This window comes from Lemur catta, chromosome 9 (assembly GCF_020740605.2).
Source record: "Lemur catta isolate mLemCat1 chromosome 9, mLemCat1.pri, whole genome shotgun sequence".
Classification (NCBI taxonomy): Eukaryota; Metazoa; Chordata; class Mammalia; order Primates; family Lemuridae; genus Lemur; species Lemur catta.
This window is the reverse complement of record NC_059136.1, coordinates 97,512,893-97,532,520: the sequence shown is the minus strand read 5'-3', so window position 1 is coordinate 97,532,520 and position 19,628 is coordinate 97,512,893. Positions and strand designations below refer to the sequence as shown.

The following is a 19,628-nucleotide window of genomic DNA, read 5'->3' as shown; positions in this document are numbered from 1 at the left end:
CCCCCACCAGTCTCTGTAACTCGCTCCTCCCCCAAACTATGGTACACCACCTTCAGGAAGAGCCACAGAGCAAGAGATGCACTCTTTCAGTCTTCTTTGAACCCACCAAGCTCATCTCTGCCCATGTTCCTCTGAGTTTCTTCCTAAGACAGGGAGGGGATAGCTTCAGAGGTGGGAAAGCAGGGTGGTAGAAAATGTGGCTGGAAACACGAAAGGCAGTTTATTCTCACCGTTCAGTCGCTGGCCCACCCTCCGGGCTCTTGGACTGGCCTACCTTGGCATGCAGACTCTGTGGTTTGTTGGAGAGGATGTCTGTGGCTTCCCTGCAGCGGGTGGAAAGGTTCAGGATGGCAGCAGCTGCTGCTATGTGGGTATCTTCACTACACTGACCGTAGCTATAAGAGCTGGCACGGCTAGGGCTCAGTGTGTGGGCGCCTGCACTAGGCAGTCGATTAGGAAATTTCACTGGATTTGAAAAATGCTTTGCTGTTGAAGAGAGATTCGATTAGCAATTGCATGTACGTGGTTTTACTCATTAAATAGATTTGTTTTTTTTAAGATATAACTTCTTGCACTAAAATATGTGAAGAATAAATTATAACACAAAGTATTATCCATTGGTACATGAAACGAAGGTGATTCAGACTGGTTTTCACAGAGGTTCACAGACCAAATGATGTGATTGCTGGGACAGAATGCCTATTTCTTAATATTTTTTGTATTTACACTTCTTATGACAAAAACTCCATAACTAATGTTATGGGGCAGGTGCATTGGCAACACTTGTGGCAAAAATTTTAGATAAAAAACACATTAGCAAAACCCATCAGTGACTACAGAGAGCTTAAGTCATGTTCATAATGAAAGCTATACATGTGTAAGGACCAGCAATTCTAGTAGAGGAAAATAAAAAATTCTTTCAATGTTTGTTTTCACAATAACAATTTATACTTAGACATGGAATTATATTTGTATTATTTGATATGCAGGTTTGTTTTGCACTTAACGCAGTAGAAGTTGTTCTTCATCCAATTAGATGGAACTAAATAGATGGAGTCTTTAATGAGCTGGCATTTTGCATATTCAGGGAGAGTGAGAAAAGCAAAGGACAAGGAGGAAATGTTCTCAAGGTGAACAGAAAGGCAATTTAGTTATCAAGGCTGAGTTTCCGTTCTGTATTTCTGTTGTGGGTACCAAGGCTTTACTGAGAGATGGAATTAAACATATTTCTCTTTACTCTGGGGTGTTTGTAAACATCTTTCAAGGTTACAGGAGAAGCACCTAAGATTTAATGTGGGCCAATATAAAAGCATTTAGCTATTTATTTTGCATTAAATATTGTATATTTTAAATATTTCATTGTTACTTTTCATAAAATTTAAAACATTGCCAAATGTTATTTCTGTAAGTACAAGAATATGAAAATGTCATTAAATGTTTGTACTCTTTAAAGTCAATATGCACACTACATGAATACACAGAATGCTGTTATTGACTAGCTTCACCTGAAGTAAACATACGTGTGTGTAACTGTGTGTCTGTACAATAAAATTGTTTATGCACACATACACACAAATTGTATGGATACAAATCAGTGTGTGTGTGTGTGTGTGTGTGTGTGTGTGTGTGTGTGTATGAATATTTTTCCCTAAATCTAACAGCTTGTTGGTTGTTATTTGTATTGGCTGGGATCTATTTTTTTTTTTTTTGTTTTTGGAGTATAATGTACTTGTCACTGATGGGCAAGTTCCTTTCAAGTCTGTTTATCCACTGAGGGGGTTTATATGGTCTTCTAGTTCTCTGTCAGTGTTGACCAACATCACACAATGAAGCAAATATTCTGCATTTATAGGAGCACTCAAGCTGAGTAACCTGGTATAAGATCAAAGGGATTCCACGGATTTGCAGAATGTAAAAATTCCACGGTCTATGAGGTCTCCAAGTGGGGCATAATTTAGCTTTTTCCTTCATGGAAGTTAAGTCACTGTAATGCAGAAATCATTTCCTGTATTTGTTTCCAATACTTACTTTCTCACATTTTCATTAGAATATTTAAGGACTCCAAATAACTTGAAGAAGTGTGTTTAGTAAAAACATCAAGTTTTATATGTTATACCATCTTTGAGTTATGCTCTTCTATATGGATGTGTTAGCATTAAAGATTATTAATCCATTTTAAATGCTTCTATATTAATCCCTCAATTTATAGGTAAATATCTCCACAGCAACACATATTTTTTCTAGTAAAATCTTGATTCCTGAATTGTGAGTTTCTTACTTTTCACTGCTTCCTCCAACTTTAGCCTGAATGTTTTTGCTGATTTAAGTAATATTTTAAACAGTATCTCAACATTTTATCCACTAGATTTCCACAATTTCAATAGGAATAAAAATTACTGTCTTAAAACAACTATCAAATTTTTCAATATATTAATCCAACTTCCAGCTAAATGTGAATTAAATATTTCTTTAGAATTATTGTATTTGGATTCAACAATGGCACTACCATATTTGTAGAAAAATTAATCCATTAACTATTCATTATATTCTGTGCAACTTTAGTATAAAATCAGTAACATTGGTCAACTTATTATTGTTTCCCTTATTTTATTTCAGCGTACAATATATTTTCTCTCCTGCCAGCTGTAAGTAGCATATTCTATATTCGAGTACCCCCAACCTACACACATACACATACACACAAGATGCATTTTTGGAGAATAAATATTAGAATTCAAAGCTTACATTCAGGAAATGGTGGTGTTTTTCGTCCTTGCCCTGTTTGTACAAAGGGGCGTTTACCAAAAACTTGGGCGTCAAAACTGGCATAATCGAATGGTACTTTTCCAAATTTCTCTTGTTCTTTTGACACTGTGGCTCTGGGAGAGGTGATGGCTTGTGATCGGAAATTGAATTCAATTTGCTTCACTAAACTTGTCCTGGAGAGAGAGGGGGAAGTAGTTCAAAAGAAATACAATAAAACTACTGGTGAGCATGTCAGTGTCAGAATTTATAGCAGATAGGCCCATCACTGCTGTAGGTGCCCACAGAGACACGGCACAATAAAAGAGACAGGGGACAGCAGGACAGAGCTGAGTGCTCTGGGCTTGGAGTGAGAGATGGAGAGATGCTCTGGGCTCTGCATGGCTAGGACGGTGCTGCGTATTCTGTGTCCCAGCATTTCATCAGTAAAATAGGAATATGCAACCCTCCATTCATCTTACGCAGATGTCATGAAGAGCAATATTTGATGTTTGTTAACATTTTGAGTTCTTTAGAAAAAAGTGCCATGTAACTCACATAACTATCAGTAAGTACTGATTAAGGTACTGACAAGGTCTGCACACTCTGCTTTTTAGAATTGTTAATCAGATAAGCAGTAAATAGTCACCATTGTGACTAACGAGGAAATGTTATTATATTCTGTTCAGAAGAAGTGATGCTGGGCTCCACTCAGTTCTCATAACTGCCAGACGCCTGATGCCTGAGAGGGGCAGTGCAGACACCGGAGATTTGACTCCTGAATTTTGAGTGTCTTCTAGGCTTTTCAGCATTTTTCCCCCACCTTCAATCTAAAGGTTTTTGCTGATTTAAGTAATATTTTAAATAGCATTTCAATATTTTATCTATTGAATTGCTATCATTTCAATATGAATCAAAATTACTGTATTATAATAGCTATCACATTTGCAATATAATTATCCTAATTTAAGCTAAATGTGAATTAAATATTCTTTTAGAATTATTGTATTTGGATTAAATAAGGGCATCATATTTGTGTAGCACCAATTTCAGTCAAGGAAAGCACAAACAATTTCTTGCTATGGTCTAATTGTAAGACAACATAAACAAATATGCCTTTCAGAATTTAGCAATATTTAAGATATATTTTTTCTTTTTTTCTCCACCAAAACATGCCCAACTCATCAGAATGTCAAAGTTTCAGTGATGTTTTTTGGATTGGATAAAAAACTTTTTAGCTGCCACATAAAAGTATTTGAGTCACTAGTTGATCATAGTGTTTTACATATATATGAATTTACTCTACATTTCTATATAGAGTTATTTCTATATTTAATAGATAACTTGCTTAGGGAGAAACTAGAAAATACAGTAATACTAACCAAGAATCCTATTTTAAGATTTTCAATTGCTACTTATTCAGTAATTCATGATCTTCACTTGACATATGTTTTTCACTCATGTAATTTGAATGCCAATTTTGACTCTTTTAATTAAATCTATAGAAGCAAAATATTAAGGGAAGCCATATCTTGAAAATATTGAAATGCCTAATAACTGTGTTTACATTTTAGTGACTCAGTAACAACAGTTATCTGATCATCTATCTTAATCCTGAAATTGCTTTTCTTACATGTATGATTTTTGTGGTAGTAAACATATGACTTCACATTAAATATCATCATACATACTCTATTATTTAGGTATAAGATCTTCCAAACTTCTAGACACTGTGAAGAACCTAGGAGCTACTAGGACCAATAAGAGGTAGTTAATTGACAGCTATCAATCATGGAATGAAGACTTGTTTTAGAGGCATTATGTGTGCATGTGGAACCAAAGGACAGCTACATAACACCACATGTTCTGAATGGAGCGGAGTGACTTATGATGGCATTTTCTCCATGCAGAAAGGTGAAGTCGGTCATAAAGGAGTGCTCACCTGACTTGTGGATGCTTAGCGACTCAGAGTTTTGACTAATGTATGTTACTGTATACTTGATTCTTTTAAATTCAATCACAGTATGTTATCTTTGCAAGGAGATGAATTTTAAGTTAAACTTCCAGAGGGTTGAAGAGTTCATTTAAATGACAATGTCATTAACTAGACCAGCCCCTCCAATGGGCTGGCCACGCAGTTCTATTGGGGCTGAGAAGGGAGGCCACGCGAAATGACACCTGGGGGACCAGAGGTCCTGCTGTGTATGAGCCTGGCATGAACAGAGCATCAGGAGCATCATGGGAGGTTCGTACCTGTGGGCCTGGTCAGGGCACTGCCCGGTTTGGGGAGAATCAAGCTGATTTTTATCCTGGGACATTGCCAATTTTTCAGCTGCAGCAATTGGACAACCAGAAAGACTGTTTAAAAAAAGAAAAGCGGGAAGATTTGAGTTAAAATGATAATGTGATTTGCTTTGGCATGTGCCTCACAGCATACTTGGCACACGCTAAATGTTAAGTCATATTAATAGTTCACTTAGCACCATTCTCACACTGAAAGATCCCAAAGGGTTTTGCAAACTACAGTGTCAACACTTGTCCCCCATCTCCATCTCAGAGGTGAAAGGTAAAAAACTCATTTTTTAAAATAAACATATTATGTAAGGGAGAAATAACTAATGTATTCTGAAACTTCTTAATATTTTAGGGAGAATGTGCTCATTCCAATCGCAACATGTCCAACTGTAGAAATTAACACGGTAACTCCATGATTTATCTTAGGACTTTTAGAAAAATGTTAGGCACTGAATTTTATATCTCAGTTGCAATTCAAAATGCTGAATATAAAGTTTTGCTGGCATAATGCTAATAAATCAATAGTAGCTGATAACCACATAATCCACTTGTAATATACAATGCAAATGTACAGTCAGTATTTTATATTTATATAATGCATTCATATATAAATGCATATATATGTGTTTTATGTTAGTTGGAATCTCAATGAAATGATGTCTACCCTCCACCTGGTTTACAGTCAAAACCATCAAAGCTCTTTTGGTACCTTTATAATGCGTATTGGATGGACCCAAGATAACCATAAGCAGCTCTCTTCAGTGTCAAAGCAGCAATGATGGGTTCCAGAGCAAGAGAGAACATGTTCTATTTGTATGGCTATACGAATATATAACCGCAGCACCTTCAAATATAACACTTTTTTTCATTATCATCATTGGCCACTAATATAAACATTTCTATAGAAAGGAAATGAGATAATTTTCCTTTCTTTTTGACTGCACACACATTGAGAATATTTATCTATTTCAAGTGGTAACATATTTGATAGTGATGCAGTGATTTTCATAACATGTTGTTAACTCATTATTTTATTGGTGGAAAGTTTCTCTCACATTTTTCTAATGTCAAGTGATTAGCATCTAATCAGAATTACCTCCTGTGGGTGTTGCGGTTGCTGTTCACGTGCCCCCTCCCGGTGCATCCTGGCGTGGGGCACTTCAGCACATTTTCATGCATGGCAAGAACTGAGCACAAAATATCACATAAAAGGAAAGAATAATTTACCATAAATACATAACACACTAACAAATTTATTTCTCAATTTTGCATCCAAATGACTTTAGTTACATAATCCACCATGCTTCCTCTCCATATATATTCAGATTGAAACAAATAAGCACTTAAGAACTTCAGAAATTAAATCCAGCAAGCTTGTTCAAGTTTTAATTTCTCCAAATTCTGTGTTATGTTTGCACTAGATTTAAACGAAACAATTCTGCTCATATTTAAGTAGACTGAAAAGCTCATAACTTCCCCTTCACATTTCTGTGGTTTTCCTTGGGAGAATGGATGGAGAACATTATTTGTTAAATAGTTCTATCTTTTTCCCACTGTCTGAAGTTCTGCATATAGTCTTCGTTATTTCGTAAGTATTATTATTTTGATTCTTTTTCCATCCAGCCCCCAGTGCCACTTGGTTATTGGCAAAAGAGTATGGTTGAGTGGATAGTCAGAGAATCTGTTTGAGGAACTGCTAATCCAGCAGGACAGTACCGAGCTAGTCAGGTTCAGTGATGTGCAAAATCTCACTTTCGAGAAGGATGACGTTGAATATTCCCATTTCTCTGATTCGTATGGGCCAAGATTAAAAAGTAGAGGATGTAATAGATGGATACTCTACAACTTAGAAGGTGGCAGGCCTTTCCTCTACCTCTGGTGTCATGGCTCCCAGTGGAGAGATGGCTAAGGCTCACTCCTGCTCAGAGTCCTGCTGCAGAATATCCTGAGACAACACCAGGGAGCATGTGTTCCCACAGTGAGGGGAGGCCAGGAGGACAATGGTGACTGGGATGCACTAAAGCTGACTGACTCTGAACTCAAGGAAGCCATGCCTCCCGGTGATAAAGGGCTGTGCAGTAAGCCATGTTTTACTTTGTACTCTGATGCTGACATCTGGGGCCCTGCTGTCCCTGGAAGGACTACCCCTCCCAGGGCTAGTCAATTCCTAGAGAGAGTAAGCAGCTTGCCCACATGCACACTTTTAAAATGCAAACCAACTGATCTGGAACCCGTACCCCTACCACCTCCTCTACTGGGCTTGCACACTCTGGGGCCCTATTCCTCCTGCCCTAATCACCCCAGAGCCAGGCACCAGACAACAGTGACAGCCCTACAGCCTAGAGCCAACCGAAGTTATTCATACTGGCCACTCTTAAGCCTGTTTACTCAGCCTCGTCCATTCCTTCATTCAGAAGCCACAGTGAAGTCTCTTGCCCACTGTCCCCTCTCCCTCTGCCCCTTGACTGTCCCTGTGTGGCCCTTTTGATGTGTGTTGTGACCCTTCCTCTTGGGAACTGCGAGTAAAATGCTGTCTTTTCAATGACAATTGTCCCTTGATTTGTTGGCTTTATTGTACCTCACACTTTCTATTAACACACTATATTTTAAAACTCACACCTAGGTGGGATTTGCCTTGACACAGAGAGAAAACTTTGTTTCCATCCCTAATTCCAAATTGGGAGAGGAGGATGACACTGATGCTGTGGCCTGTATATGCATAGCAAGGTGCTCACTTCTTTTAGAGGTGAGCAGTACTCACTTTCCAGGGGAACCCGTACTTTGTGGGGGCACCCCGAAAGGCTGCGGTGGTGGGGGTACAGCCCGGTCACATGCCCTGTGCCGTCGCACCCAGGGATGGGGCACTTGGTCTCCCTCTTTTCAGGCCTTGGTGAATCTATGGAGAAATTAAATTGAGAAATGCATGTGGTCATTCTTTCCCTCCCATTCAATTGAGTGGCCTTGCAGGGTGACATTCTCACTTTATTCAGTTTACTGTCATAAACATTCTTCTCACATTGCCTTGAAGAAAACCCTCAACTGAGACCTGTGGAAACATAAAACATGTTTTCAATTTTCTTGGTTTCCTAAGCAAAGGCTGACACAGGGCAAGGGAGTGCTAAAACACAGACGTGGCTTTAAGTTGCCACTCACATTCTGTAGTTAAAGCCTCATTATGAAAATCAACCCTACCCTAGAGGACGAACAGGCTCCCCCCCTCCACAAAAAACAGTGAGAAAGAAGAAAGAATTTCTTTAAACTGAAAGCATCTCTTACTGAAAGAGTCCAGAAACAGCCAGATTCGAAATTACAGAACAAAGAAACCGCCGTATCTGCGAGGCCTCCATGGCCTTGGCGGGGGTCCCTGGGGCAGGGGGCGGCCTCCTGTGTCGCAGCCTGTTCCTGCAGAGCAAGGATGTGCCTTGCACATCGGAGCCAAAGTGCTGCCCGGACCCAAGGTTCCAAAATCCCACGGGCTGCCACTCGGGGTCGATACGCAGTGATAGAGGAAGAAGCGGCTGGTTTTACCCAGAATGCGGAACCTGAAGACTGAGGCACATGGCAGGAGGCTTGGGAAGGAAAAGTTCTTCCAGGAGACTCAGAGAATGCAAGTGCCAAGAGGGACAGCTGCCTTGCCGTGGTCCGGAGGGCGCCGCGGGGACAGCGCCCGGTGGGGCTCCAGGTGCAGCCAGGCACGGACAGGACGCCTCGTAACACATTTGCGGGGTGGGGGCCGAGGGCAAGCTTGGGGGTTAATCCTCTGGCACAGACATTGCGGAGAGTTGAAGGGTTATATAAATGAGGATGAACCGTGATACTAACGAGGTGAGAGCTAACACAGACAAGGCCTTTTTAGAAATGTTCACGTTTGTGATTGAGATGGTAGAGAAACTTAAAACACAAACACAGTCCTACAGCCAAACTCCCCCCACGGCCCCAGCTCGCCCGGGAACGATAACGCGGGGCAGGGGGGACCCCCCCAGAGCGCGGAGAGGGAGCCGGGGGCGCGGGCGGCTCAGGGCAGGCGGCATCAGGGATAATGCGCACACTTGACGTGGATGGTGCCTCTGGAACCTGCAGACCGCTAGTCAAAATCCTTGAAGTCTGATCGACAGGAACCGAGGAGGGCTGGCACCCTTCGGGAATAAGGTAGAAAAAAGAACAGCAACAATGCGTATTTCGATGCCCTTCCTCTCTTGGCTCTTGTCCAGGTGAGGCCACATTTCTAAAACACGTTGAGAGGTTTGGCGCGGTGCGTTCCCCTCCCCACGCTGTGTGTGTCTGCAGGAAGCCAGAGAGGGTGTTGGAGATAAGGCAGGCTGGCACCTGCCCAGGTGGGGCCCGCTGACAGTCCACCCTGCACCTTTGTCTACACTCCTCTCCTCCGCTGGGCGAAACAAAGATGCCGACCAAATGCCCTGGAGGGCAGAACCTGTCTGCATGATAAGAAGCCAGTAGCGTGGGGTGACTCTCAAGCCTGGCTCTTCTTCTTCTATTTTCCTTGCACAATGTTGCATAATGAGGGTGACCTTATACTCTGGAGATGTTACACCGTGGTTTTCCCGGGACTGTCCTCATTCACACCCGATACACTTGCGCCATTGTTCACATCGCTCCCCTTTCTCTAAAGCATCCTAGGCTGGGCAGTAAATTACATGGCAACTCCACTTACACTGTGACCTACAGTCTCACCGAGTGCTTAGTAGCAACCATGTTAGCAAATTTATTTTAGAATTGCTGACTCATCAGAAAGCTTGGGCAAATTCATATTTTAAAATCCTAGCGCCCTCTCCATAACAGCAAAGTTGCATGGGCAAGGTGTGTGGGAAGTCAGGACGGTATTTTGGAGAATATGGCTATCAGCTGGGATGGGTGTTGACTTAAGAGCATGGGTGCATGTCAGAGAAAAAGTCTCTCTTGTGCCAACTTCTTTGCCTGCTTCATACTCATCTGGTCTCCATCCCCTTGCAGAGATTGTTAACGCCCCCGAGCAGGAACATGCCCGATGCAATAGGGGCTTTTACACATACAGATTCTATTGCCTTCTTAATTTTTGAAAACAAAAATGTTTTAAAAGTTCTATAAAAATAACCAAAGTATTGTCAAGTAGTTTAAGCTATGACTCAAGTAATTAAAATTTTCTCCAAATACTGGATTTCATTGGCTGTAAGATATCCCAATTGTAAAAGGAAACCTTATTTTGTATGCTATTAAGTAATGAAAAATGATTGGTACTTAAACTAGGGCATACCCTTCTGATTTAAGAGATGTTAAAATGGGTAAACTATATCTCTTAGAATCAATAAAACATAGTATATTAGAAATTAAGGATTTGGGTAATTTGGAATAAATTTTACCTTTCTTTCTGATTTTGTAGTTCTTTAAAAAAAAGGTTAATTCAACAAGTTGCATATTAGTGGGAGTGCACACAGCTAAGTACAGTGTCCTGTCCTGAACCACACACTAGTCATTAATATTCTGTCCCCTCCCCGACCCTGGCAGGATGTTTGTGTAGCGTTGCTCTTTTGCTCCTCACAACATGACGTTATTTTATCCTTTTTTGTTTTCTCAGCTCTAAGCTGAGACTACAGTTGAGTGCTAAAATGGATTTAAAATGACAAAATACACAATTTGTTTCTGGATAAATCTAAATCTCAGCAATCAGAACTACTAACCCATATTAACATGTTATTCTTGTAAGCCCTTGGGGTCCAATGCCTTGATTTTCTCTAAGATATTCCTCCCGTAATTCTGTGGCTTTTAGGCTTTGGAGTGACCAAGAACTACCGGAGAACTGGAAATCCTCATATTAAACGAGCAGCCTAGCACTAAGGACTGCGGCTGGGGAACTCCACAGAACTGCTGGAATCGTCCTCCCACCTCCGGTGCGAGACTCTGGGGAGAGAGAGGAGGGGGTACCTATGGGGGCAGGGACACAACATTTCTAAAGTCTGAAGAATAATTTTAAGTTTTCCTCAAAACACATTTACTCTCTCATTCAAGTTTGGCCCAGATATTTGTGGGCCCTGAGTTAGAGAGGTGGTAAAAGTATAGACTTCTAAATGTATTAATGTCCAGTTTTATCCCAGGAAAAATCAGAGCAGCCTGCCTGGCTTGCAGGTGACCTGACATCATTTTGAAGCTCAAAAGCAATTAGATGACCCTAGAAGGAAGGTGGGAAAGAAAAATTAAGTTTCTGGAATTGATCTGGCTAATACAATGATTTGAGATCCAACAAGTACTAATGTACTTCTAGCAATGTCCAATAAAGTACTTTTTAAAGGCATGATGCATATATAAAAAGTAGTTAAATTAGAAATAGATACAACAAATCTTTGTTTGTTTGTGAAAACACTGCAAAACTGATGGAGCTTGATCTGAGAATAGAGCATAGGGGGGAAAAAGAAATTGTTTATTTTATAGTTATCAATTGGTTTTTAAGTTGTCAAAAAGCTATCTGGAAGAAATAATATAATCTAACTTTTTTTTCCAAACCCTAAAGCAATTTTGTTCCTAAAATAAATGCAAAAAACATGTCTTACGTTTATTGTTAAAGACCTGTCTTCCACCTGTGTCGATGACTTTGGTTTGCCTCCTTTCCCCTGCGAGGTGCTCCAGCAGAAACCGGTCCAGCTCTTTGTAGGTGCTGTGGAAAACGCAGCCTCGCTCAGCCTGCAGGGCAATTGCCTGCTCCAGCAAACTCAGGTTCCCCTTGGCTTTCTCCAGGTCACCAGACTCTTCCGTCACTGCTGCCAGGCTCTTGCCATCCTCTTCCTCAATCTCAGGGAATGAAGCCTGGGCTTTGCTGTCCAAGGCTTCCACCTGAGCATTCTGTGGGTCTCCCCTTCCTGTTTCAGAATCACACCTGTTTTCGCAAGGGATAAACTTATCACCTTCGGTTTTTATTTCAGGAACTTCCAATAGGTCTTTTTGATTACCTGCTAAAACATACTTTGGGACTCTAGGTGGTTTGGTTTCTTCTGAGAAGTTGGAGCCACTGTCCCAGCCATTCTCAGCACTTTCAGAGTTACTGTCGTTGTCATCAGAGGAGCAGAACGGTGGCTGGGAATCACCGATTTTGTCTCTTCCATCATCAGAATGAATCATAAAGCACTCATCTGCTTCGTCACTCTCTGCTTTTAAAGACTGGATGCCACTGTCATTTAAGTTGTCACTTATGGTCTGAACAGAGGTATTTTTTTCAAATTTCCCCAAGTGCATTAAAGATTTGACCACGAGCTCTTGATAACAAGTGTATCTGTCTTCCTTCTTATTGGAGTTTTCTTGTGCAGCTGAATGAAGGTTTTCATCCGTAGGCTTTATCATGATTTCTTCTATGAAAAAAGAAAACCAATATTTGAAAAACAAGAACAAATATATTTTAAGAAAACTGCACCAAGTTATATATATCTGAATGTATATATATTTAATATGAATAATATATGGTCTCTGCCAATTTTATAAACATTGGTAAGGAAAATAGATATCTTCTTAAAATAAAACATAACTTAGATCTTAATATTCTGAGATTTGCCTTTAAAGAAATGAATGTTCATAATTTTCAACATATTAAGAGCTAAGTGCTTCTAGGGTACTAACCAAGACAAGGAGTAGATACTTCACAAGAATAGTGTGCTGAATGCAAAATTATTGTTACTGTACTCTTATATTCCCAAATCTTAGCCAAACAGAAAAAAATTGAGTAAACATAAGACTGTCACATTGTAAGGAAAATATCCATCAGATTCTCTGTTGGGGTGGCAGTGCGTATTCACAGCTGATTTGCTTTATGTTGCTTACTCTCCATACCTCTTATATGTACTTGCAGATTTTATGGAATGTTAGTTAAAATACAAAATACATCTACTTAGAGATGATAACTAAAAGAATTCTGAGGCTTTTAAGACTTCCTGTGGACTTTTGTAATTGTCGCACCAAAATTCCATATTTTGAGGAAAACACAAATGGGAAAATAAGCATGCTCAAGTAATATCTTGAATAGTCTCACATTTTTGGTCTTTTATTTGCACGCATTTGTGCAAAAAGGAAATGAGATGAGGTGGGATGGTTGGGGGATGCCACGTTAACTAGTTGTTCTCAGCACAAAGCCACCTTGGGGCTTGACTGTCAATGCACCCCATGGCCCAGAGGAGGTCACATGCCTGTCTGTGCAGCACAGCCCATGCGGTGGCTGTTGTCCCAGGTAGCTTTTGCGGTCAGTGTCACTCCGTTTGTGCTGGGAATGGCCCAGCGGGGTTGACAGGTTATCCAGTCAGCCTACCCGAGCCTGTTCCAGGGCAAAGACACCAGGTGAGGGCGTGGAGTTGCTGGCGACACCAGCCCAGGCCCGGCACTCGGGGTGGTGCCCAGCACACACCAGGCTGCGAAGTGTGCCGGCCACCCAGCAACGGTCTCTGACACCCAAAAAAAAAAAGAAAGAAAGAAGGGCCATTTCTGTGTGTCAAAGGCAGAGTAGGGGGATGGGAAGCACAAAATAATAAGCCCCCTTAAAGCCTGTTAAAGACACCAAGTGAAGTGCATTCTGTGTTAATAAACATCTTCGGAGGGAAGAAAGGCACAGCCATCCGGTGCGAGGGCTGAGGGAGAGCGTGTCTGTGCGCAAGACAATGAGCCTTTTTTGGTCTCATTTAATTTTTTATAAACATTGTCTCTGACAAGGACACTCAAAAATACATCTCCATCATCTTCCTTTCTGGTAATTATCTCCCTAAATCAACACTGGACTGCCAGGATCAAGTAAATATTGCCATAGTAACTAAAAGCATTTTTGGATGAAGGGAAGAATTCAGTCACAACACTAGCCCCTGTAAATAATGCTGATTATAGGGTGCAGTCTTTTGTTGGGATCTATTCAACATAAACTGAAAAATTTAACATTTTAGATCCTAGAAAAGAGGCTGGATAAACAAGCACATAATATTTGATAGGATGGCCTATCCTCTCCTGAATTCATAGCAGAGGAACTCCAGGTTTAAATAATATATTAAACATAGTCTAAAATGCAAATGAAGTTTTTCTCAATATCACGGTTGGCTATTAAGAGAAAGTGTAAAGGGTTATGATAATTTTAAAGTATTATGAACTACAGAAAACAAATAAAAAGCATTTTCAGTGAATATGCTCAATTCATTGAACTATTCTCTCACTCCACTTAACTACCCACATGTGTACGATAATGATTTATAGACATTATACCTAATTATGCATATTTGGGCTGTGTTAGAGTGCTAACAAAAGCTCTAGAAAGCAACAATTACCTCTGTTGCTTAGCTACATAGTTTAAAATATTCCTATTAAGTGCAGATCACCAGAGAGGCGGGAGTGACAAAAATGCACATGTGCACGACAATGCATTTCACTGTGCTGCTGCCAACTGCTAGCATTTTGGGTCATTTCCAGTTTACATAATTGTTTGGTTCAACTGTTTGTTATATGCTAAAAGAAAATATTTATTAATTATTCTTCAGAAAAAGAGGAGCCCTGCCGACAGAGGTGCCACCGTGCATCACGCGCTCTGGTTTCTAGGGGAGGTTCTGCAAACCTGCAGACCAGCTTTCCACGTTCTCGCCCTCCCTGGCTCTCACTGTCAAAAGGAAAGAGTTGCGTTAGCGTTAGAACCGGACAGATCCGTGAGAGGAGCTCGTTCTCCCAGCCGTGTGCTGGGCTGCCCATGCTTTCTCAGGCCGCTGTGCTGTTATTTTCCCCAGAGGCCCGCTGAGGGACTCTGTGCCTCTGTCACCGGAACGACTCAAGGAGCCGGGTGGACCTGGGCGTGAGTTCTGATCCTGGCACTGCCCTGCGCGCTCAGCTGGGCGTCTCGTTCGCGTGTTGAGGATGGTGCCGCCCTGGGTGAGCACCCGGGGCCCACGGGAACACCAAAGGTGTTCGGTAAACGGTGGCTCCCTTGCCTCTGCCCCAGACACTGCTTTAGAAGACAGCAGTGGCAGGGGGTACGCTGGACCCTTGACATCAGTGAGGGGGCCTGTTTTTGTTTAGAATAATTAGTAAAATTGACCCCTAAGGAAGGGCAGGGGCCACAGACTTAGGAGGGCTCAGCCCGGTCCCCCCACTCCTAGGCACTCTGTGGCACCGTTGTTCACCAACCGCCTTTGAAAACTGGGAGTCGGCGCAGACCAGCAACGTGAGGGGAGAAGCTCTTGGGGGTATGAGGTCCGGAGACGGGGTCGTGCTGCTGGCCCTGCCCTGCCTGCTGTGTGACCTCGGGCAGGCCCTGGGGCTCCTGAGTCTAGGGCCTCATCTTCAAGAGGAGGATGATCCAATGGCCCAATGAATGACTGGATGATCCAACGATCTTTTCTAGGACAACTGATATATTCCTGGCATGTTCAGTTCTTTATTTTGAGTAATCTTCTCAATGACTGCAAGAAAGGTACTTGCTACTCCATTTTACAGAAGGGAAACTACAGGTCTAAGTGAGCTAAGGGCTTGCTCAAGACCACACGGCCACACGGCCACACGGCCGGCCAGTGGAGTGCTGACACCCAGCCCCAGAGCCACACACGTGCTCCGCTCTGTGCCACGCTACCCAGGTCTGACAGCCATGGAGTGCCATGTCGCCGTGCACGTTTACAAAACACAGGAACCCTTAGGAGAAACTGCTAAGAATGCTATTAGTCTATTTTTTTCCTCGGATATTTTCAAGAGTGGATTTACATGAAGATGCTAGAATGCAATTGTCAGCTAACTTTCAATGAGAAAAACAATGATCCTCAAATTACAAATATAACAATATGTAAAACCAAATAAGCAACACAACAAAACTAACAAATAACTTGACCTCAACTTTCTTACTGCTACAACGATAATAGGTCAGAAAATTCCTAGGGGGGCATAACAGATTTGTACAGCCCGAGATAGACTGTTCCCGGGAACAGACCTATCCCCATCCTGAGTGCATTTCAAAGTGGGGGGAGGGAGGAGGAGCTGGAAGCAGGATGTTTTCCTTGTATATGGAGGGAAAAAATGCCTTTGCCCGATACAATTGGTTTCTTTACTTTAAATCAAGGTCTCTAAGTTGTCTGGTAATCCCATAAGTATATGCTAATAAAGTCTTGCATATATGTCAGCTGTTCTGCATCAAAACAACTTTAAAAATCCTCTGAAAATCACAACACATTTTGAGTTTGAGTCTTTCAGTATCACTGGATTTGACTATAATTGGACTGCAGCTCTGTTTCTGTAACTAGCTAGGTTACTTTTATAGGTAAATTAGCTTTCTAGGCTTCTTTGGATATGTAAATTTTACTGGGAATAAAAGCCCTAAAAAAATGAATTCATCTTTCAAAGTCTTGAAATTGGAGTGGCTCATCCTTTATTTGCTACTTGTCGAGAAATAATATGTGTTAAAAGTACCATCCCAGCCCTAGAACTTCTATGACTGTGACAGATTTCCCCAAATCATGAGCATGTGTTTATGTTGCGGGGGACTCCACACCCTGGCTTGGTTAATCTCACTTCCAGGTGACTCTCATTTTTCTGTCTGTGCTGGGAAACCCAGCGCTTGTCTTTCCTCCTGGTAGTACTTTGCCAGCTCCTCTTCCCAGTGAGGAAGGTATATCTGCATGGTTTTGTCCACGTTCTCTTCTATTCCCCTTAATGCTCACCTGCATCTCTTTGAAAGACAGCCGGTTGTTGAGGGTTTGGGTATAGTTTGTGGCACAAAACAGAACAAAAACTTCACAAGATTCAAGCTCACGACCTCCGCTTTCATGAGCACTATACCATCTGAACTTCCCAACTGATGATGTTGTTGGGCATGCAGCTGGACAGGTAAAAGGCCTTGGGGTCCCTGGAGTAGATGAGTGGCTAGATGAAACACTCCATGCTGGGCCTGGCCCTAACTCAGCTCTCTTTCCTCCCAGGGGGTGGAGGCGGAAGGTAACTTGCTCACAGGGCTGAAAGCAACTTAAAATCTTTGCCTTTTTGACAAGTGATAGGATCTGCCATTTCAGGAAATTGTGACTTCATGATGTGATGGTGTAGGAACTTTGCCCAGTTTGCATTCTGAAGGTAGTTGGAGCATGGGGACAATTGAATTATAGAGCACTGTTAGCTGGGAAACAATTATTTTGCTTGTCCTTCCAATTGTTTCCTAATTATCTTCCTTCCAACACCTACAAGCTGCATTAACTTCAGCATTAAATCTCTTCAGTCCCCAATGATCTCATATGTAAAACTGTGGCCATAGTCATACATACGCATTGTAGTATTGTGTGGATTAAGTGATATAATTTGTGTGCCTAAAATATATTAAAGAACTCAAAAATAATGGTCACTACTGCTGCAATTTCAGCATATCCATTATCAGTAGTAGTGGTTCTAACATTAAATATAAAGGTAGTTAATTTATTTTTGTCAACCTGAAAATAGAGAGATGCCTATCAGTGCTTATAGCTGAATATTTAACTGGAGTACATTTGGACAGTATATTCACTTGGTTAATATTAAACATTTACAGTGATCAACAAACTATAATAGAAGGTGGTCACTCAGTGAGCCAGGTACAGTCTGTCCTCACTGCACTTACAAGAATGTGTTCATGCAAAAGCATGCCCATTTTCTTAACCATTTGGTTAATTAATGCCAGCTTAGATATATTATACCTAACAATAATGATTAAAGGACTTTCCCCAATACTAGATTCAACCTGCAATTTTCATGAATCAAGAAATAAAACTGACCAGCTCAAGGAAACAAAAAGTCAAGGATGGTTATAATTTCAAGGTAAGCCATGACATTTTAAATCACATGCTAAATACAGAAAAGGCAGAAAATTTACTTAAACACATTCAAATCAGAATACAACTTTGTTTTAACCACAGAATCTCAAACTACTTCTAAGCCAAGATTACTGGAGATGATTCTGATCTGAGATTTGTGCTCACTCAGTCAATATGCTTTTACATATTTTCTATTAATACTTATTATTAACTATTAATATAATTCTATATACCATAAATATTTATGGCTTAAGAATCTCATTCCCTTTTGTTTGTATAATAAATACTTCTTTTCAAATATATTTTGATTTTTTAAAAACTCACATTCAGAAAAACATGTTTAGTAGAATATATGACTAATTTCATTTTCTACTAAAACAAGCTTCAGATATTAATTTTTTTCATAATTTTTGAGATTTTTTTTGCATATTCCTCAACTTCAGCTTCATGCACAAAGGAATTAGTGATATTCCAACTCCTAGATGCATGTGATTACCAGGGACTAATGGGAATAACTGTCAACTGGAGAGAAATGAATCCTTAAGTTTCAAAATAGTAATTACATTTCACTTAGCATGCAAAGGGTGTTTGATGAGTGAGTGAAGAATTGAATCAATGAAATATAATGTGTATCTAAAGGGAAATTTAAGTGATTTATTTTGGAAATAATGGGCACAGTGATACATTTTCTATAATACATAATTTTCCTACTGAAGAAGACTCTAGTCTGACAACTTTAGGTTGCTTCCACAGCTCATTGCTATAAACATTTATTCAAAAACTATTAAAAATATTAAGGCCAAAACCATCTGTATTGGTCCATGTTGTTATTACCAATTATATTTTTTAGAGTAAGTAATACTATATATGTTTTTATTTTAAATAAAAAATAAATGTTTTAGATATGTATTCTATACATATATCATAATCATTAACAAACATTATATAGATCATTGAAAAGGTATCTTAAAGCTTAAACATGCCCTTGAATTTGAAGGATCCTTTTAGCAATTTGACATCCATCCTATTGGAAAGACAAAGTACTTTTCAACTTTAAGGCTTAATATCTTTTATTTTTTCAAATAGAGGCATAATCTAATCCTCTGCTTTGACAATGGATAGAACAGGTTAAGGACCCTCTGTTGCTTATCAGTAGACCCTCAACAGTTACTGATAAAAAATGGGCCCTTGATAAATGGATGTTGAGTGAAGTAAATGTTTGGTTTTGCTTCCAAATTCAAATATATTTTTACGACCACATAAACCATATGTTCTATGTAAATTAAGACTAAGTGCTCAGTGCCAGGAATAGGAAAGGTTTGGGCACGCCTCTTTGCTACCTGCAGTAGAGTGATCATGTGTTTCCAAGAGGCTGTCCTCCTCGGTCCTGTCACCACGGTCTTCATGGCAGTCCGTGCTTGGGCTGTAGTGTCGGGGCTTCATTAGCAGGGATTTCCTTTTGTTGACTGGGACCCCCATAGCCTGATCTTCAGCTCTCCTCTTCTTTGCCATGGAGCACTCATATGCAACACTGTAGTGATGGAGGCAAATTAAGAACATGGTAAACTAGTGTTTGCTGCTGTTTGGCATCTGATTTTCACAAAGTCTAACCCAAAGCCTTTGGAAACTTGGGACTAGAGGTTTACGGTTAGTCGTTGGCACTAACAAAAACAGCCCATCCGTGGAATCCATCGAACTGTGTGGATTCTATTTTACTGCCTATCGGAAGAGTTAAAAAAAAAAAAATCATCCTTAATCCTGAGTAAGCATATGTTAATCTGTGCTTTGCTTGGCACTACACTAAATACCCAGGGAGGGATGAAACAAGAT

At 40.6% G+C, this 19,628-nt stretch overlaps 1 protein-coding gene across 4 annotated transcripts in view; it reads right to left on the bottom strand.

The window, feature by feature from the left end:
* Positions 1–19,628, bottom strand: part of ST18 (ST18 C2H2C-type zinc finger transcription factor) — a 96,285-nt gene that overhangs the window by 42,041 nt on the left and 34,616 nt on the right. Inside the window, exons 1-8 of one of the 4 annotated variants that reach the window (XM_045560979.1) lie at positions 19,139–19,325; positions 11,990–12,371; positions 11,580–11,902; positions 7,799–7,933; positions 6,134–6,224; positions 4,996–5,100; positions 2,746–2,939; positions 275–486 (exon numbers count right to left, since the gene is read on the bottom strand). In XM_045560979.1, the coding sequence (XP_045416935.1) occupies positions 275–486; positions 2,746–2,939; positions 4,996–5,100; positions 6,134–6,224; positions 7,799–7,933; positions 11,580–11,902; positions 11,990–12,371; positions 19,139–19,310 (1,614 nt within the window). In that variant the 5' untranslated portion in view covers positions 19,311–19,325. Of the gene's footprint in view, positions 1–274; positions 487–2,745; positions 2,940–4,995; positions 5,101–6,133; positions 6,225–7,798; positions 7,934–11,579; positions 12,372–19,138; positions 19,330–19,628 lie in introns of those variants that run through there. The other 3 variants (XM_045560978.1, XM_045560980.1, XM_045560981.1) reach the window with 3 other exon arrangements.